This window comes from Myotis brandtii, unplaced genomic scaffold, assembly GCF_000412655.1.
Source record: "Myotis brandtii unplaced genomic scaffold, ASM41265v1 scaffold1470, whole genome shotgun sequence".
NCBI lineage: Eukaryota > Metazoa > Chordata > Mammalia > Chiroptera > Vespertilionidae > Myotis > Myotis brandtii.
The window spans coordinates 405992-409578 of NW_005355293.1; the positions used below are offsets into that span (position 1 = coordinate 405992).

The 3587-nt window shown below is 45.7% G+C and overlaps 1 protein-coding gene across 1 annotated transcript; it reads right to left on the bottom strand.

Moving 5' to 3' along the window:
- Positions 1 to 438: 438 nt before the first annotated feature.
- On the bottom strand, positions 439 to 3114 carry LOC102244794 (lithostathine-like). Its single transcript, XM_005861307.2, has 6 exons — positions 3100 to 3114; positions 2726 to 2812; positions 2050 to 2165; positions 1713 to 1850; positions 997 to 1123; positions 439 to 720 (listed from the first exon to the last, which is right to left on the bottom strand). Exons 2-6 carry the CDS (start codon positions 2799 to 2801, stop codon positions 653 to 655), a joined length of 525 nt encoding a protein of 174 aa, XP_005861369.1. The 5' UTR covers positions 2802 to 2812; positions 3100 to 3114; the 3' UTR covers positions 439 to 652.
- Between the last annotated feature and the right edge of the window lie 473 nt (positions 3115 to 3587).

Sequence of the window (3587 nt, forward strand, 5' to 3'; positions counted from 1 at the left end):
ATTATTTTTATATCTGTGTAAACTAATAACAAAAAGGTATGTACTTTAATTAATTATATTTTATCCAGTTTTTGTATTTATTCATTGTAGTTTCATGAGAGATCAGAATTTTTTAATTTAAAAAGAACTTTAAAAAATTAATAAACCAGTTGCTTCATCTAATTAGTATAGGAAGTACAAGGGCTGGTTGTGTCATTCCAACTGGCCTTTGGGAATGTGTGAGCAGTAGGGCTGTGAGTGAGTAATGTCTTTATATGTCACCTAGATCCTACACGTTCAGGGCCAACACACTTCATCACAAACATAGGATGTATATTTAGTCATTTTTACAGGGATGGGGTAAAATTGGGCAGAATTAAAACCCACAAAGTCTCCTCTCCCACCAATTACCTCTTCTTCTCTGTCTTTCAGTGATAATAAAGCACACAAGACAGGAAATAACAGACTAAATTTTTATTATCACTCTATCAAAATTCATGTTACATAATTCTGAGCAGAGCCTGAAAAGAGGGTGGGGAGGAGGGAAGGTCAGGATGAGGTGGTCAGGTTTGAAGTGTGGGAAGAATATTATCTTCCTGGGTGAATCTTCTCACTTGGTCCCATGTCCATGATGAGCTATTTATGAAACTCGGGTCATTGGTTCCCACCTGACCTAACCCTTGAACTTGCAGATATAGGGTAACTCCTTTTTACAGTCATAATCTTTCCATGACAGATATCCTGGAGAGAGAGAGAAAAAAACTAAAGTGAATGGGGCTGGTGGAGTGTGTTACCCACAGAGAGGCAGCCCAGACTCTGGCCTAGGACTCAAAACCCCTCCCTCATCTCCAGCAAGGTCCCACTTGAGGGGAAGGAGGCCCAAAGAAAGGAGAGATGAGAGGAGATGGGGAGAAGACAAACAAACATTGTTAAGAAGGATTCCCTGAAGTTCAGACCCATAAACAGGGGAAAAGGGGATGGAAAGGCTGGCAAAAAGGGAGCTCCGCTGTCTCTTACCTGAGCTTCCTAACAAGCTCCCGCAATAGTCAGGCTTTGAGATGCTGGCGGGGTGTTTCTCCCAGGCAGTGTAATCCAGCACGTCGTTATTACTCCATTCCCATCCATCTGCATTGGGCTCCTGGCCCTAGATAGTAGAGAATGTGGCCAGGTAAGGTTGAATGGCTGTTGGAATTTTTGCATAGCCCTCTCTGGTGGAGGTTTGATCCCCTCCTCAGCAGGCTGGCATTTGGTCTGCTCTTCCAGATGTTGCCACAGAGCTCTCCACTGGGAAATTCTCCTTAACAACTTGCTCTTATTATCCAATTCCAAAGCCATAATCACAAACACCAATGGTTCCACTGAGAGTAACACGTTATTGGCTGGACAATAAATAGTGCATGTGCCATTACCCTCTAAACCTCAAAGACAATATCTGTCTTAAAGGGGGAAATGCTTCTTATCTCAGCAAACTCTGTGTAGACTCAGTAAACTCAGAATATTAAATCACAAGGCTTCATGTGAAGAAAAAAAAAAGCTTGACAAGAGATAGATTAATTTCAACTGGAAATTAGGATCCTCCACAAACCTTAGCTCAATGCCCTACCTTTACCCCAAATAAGCCCTAGAATCTCTGAGCTCCAGGCCTCAGATTCCCACAGAGGCACATGGGACAGGGAGGAGGCCTGGGCAACAATAGCAGCTAGAAAGCTAACAGATAGGAGATGTTATCGCACCTCTGTGGGATCATGGAGCCCAATCCAGACGTAATTGCAGTTGTTCAAGTTTTTCTTAACCAGAGAGGCCAAGAAGGATGCCTCGGCTCCACTGAGCACAGACGCAAGAGATCCTGAAGGTCGCTTCTGGCAGGCCAACTGTGTGGGGAAGGAAGACACTGAGGAGGAGCTTGAGATGTCAGTGGGGGAAGTGCAGGGTGAATGTAGGTGAGAAGAGGAGTCTGTGCAAAAGACGAGGGTGCTCACTCTCACCCCCAAGAAACACTGGAGAATGCAGACCTCTGTCCCTCTAATGCACTTTCCCTTATCACCTCTTACTATTAATGCATCTACTCACATCTGCGTCAGGCCAGGTTTTTGCTGTCCTAAACAAGACATAGCAGTGGGAGCGAAAGACATAAGAGCCTTTGGGACAGCTGATCTTTGGAAGAGACTCCTCCTTGGTATCTTCACCTGGGGTGGAAGGGAATAAAGGAGAGGGATGGAGTGAAATGAAGAGTGTAAATGCTTGTTGGGAAGTGACCTTGGGGAGTATCTGTGAGGCAAGTGCTTGGGGAAGTGACGCCAACTCCTGACTACCTCATCAGTGGATAGCTTGATCTTGAACCAGCCTCATTAAATGAAGGACCATCTCTTCCTGTTCTACTCTTCCCCTTTATCCAAAAGTCCAACACTTCCCCCGCTCTGAGCTGACTGTTCTCACTCCGGGTCCTCCAATCATTCTTGTGCTTATCTCACCCCTGACCCTTCATGCTTCCTCTCTTCACCTGTCAATATAAATTAAAGTCCACTCACAAAATGAAAACCATCTCACTCCATTGTTAAAGGACCACTGTGGTGCCTCCCACCCTGAGTTGCCCTGAGGGAAGGAGTGATGATGGAGGAATTGCAAACAGTTTCACTTGGTGAGGCTATACCTCACCATTGCCACATGGGCCACACAGGAGGCTTCCTGGTCTTCTTGGTTCTGAGCGTTCACAGGGAACCCAGTGCTACAGGCAGAGAAAGCTCACCTTGCACCTGAGATAGGAGCGTCAGGCAGGAGAGCAGCATCCAGGACATTCTGGGCAGGGCCATGGGAGGCAGCATCGTGTCCGTGACTTGAAGAAGCAATCAGAGATCATTAAAGAAATGTGGTCAGAGGGAGGACATTCAGAAAATGTCTGTTCTCCCTCCTGTCTTTCCCTTTGGCTAGTCCCTTGGGAATAAATTGATCTTAGTGACATTTATACCCTTCTATAATTCTGGAAATAATTGGAGAATCTGCACACCTTACTTCCCTTGAGACTTATGTTCTTTGAAGCCTAGAATCCTCCTCCAGCCTTTCCCCAAATGTGTGATGTGAACCCCCTGCCATGGCCCTCACCTTCTCTCAGCTCCCACTTACCTCTTTTAGCAGGTATCTGGGATGGTTGGTCAAGTCAGAAAAGCCTAGGCTTTTATAAGAGGATCTGAGGGTGGGGCCTGAAGTGAATAACAGGAATGTGGGTCCAGGACAGGGATAGCGGGAAAGGGCTTGGCATTGGTTCAGGGAGGTTTGTGGCATGGGGAGTAGGCTGTTCCTGGCAATGGCTGGGAATTGCCACAGCTGTTGTTTCTTTCCTCTTAGCAGGCATGCACTTTGCCCAGAAACAGATGAAGTTTGCTCTCTCTCCTGCTCTTTCTTGTTACTGGCCTGTGGCACAAGGTGGTATTAAATTTTTAAGGGGGGCACCTTCTGGAGTAGTTCTTTTGGTTGATATCTCACTTCTATAAACATATATATGCATTTCCTTCTATCTTGGATGGTACAATTAAACCAATGATGGACTACAAGGGGAGGTGAGGATGAGAATGATAAGGGTCACAGGTTGGTGAGGGCATAGAAAGAACCAA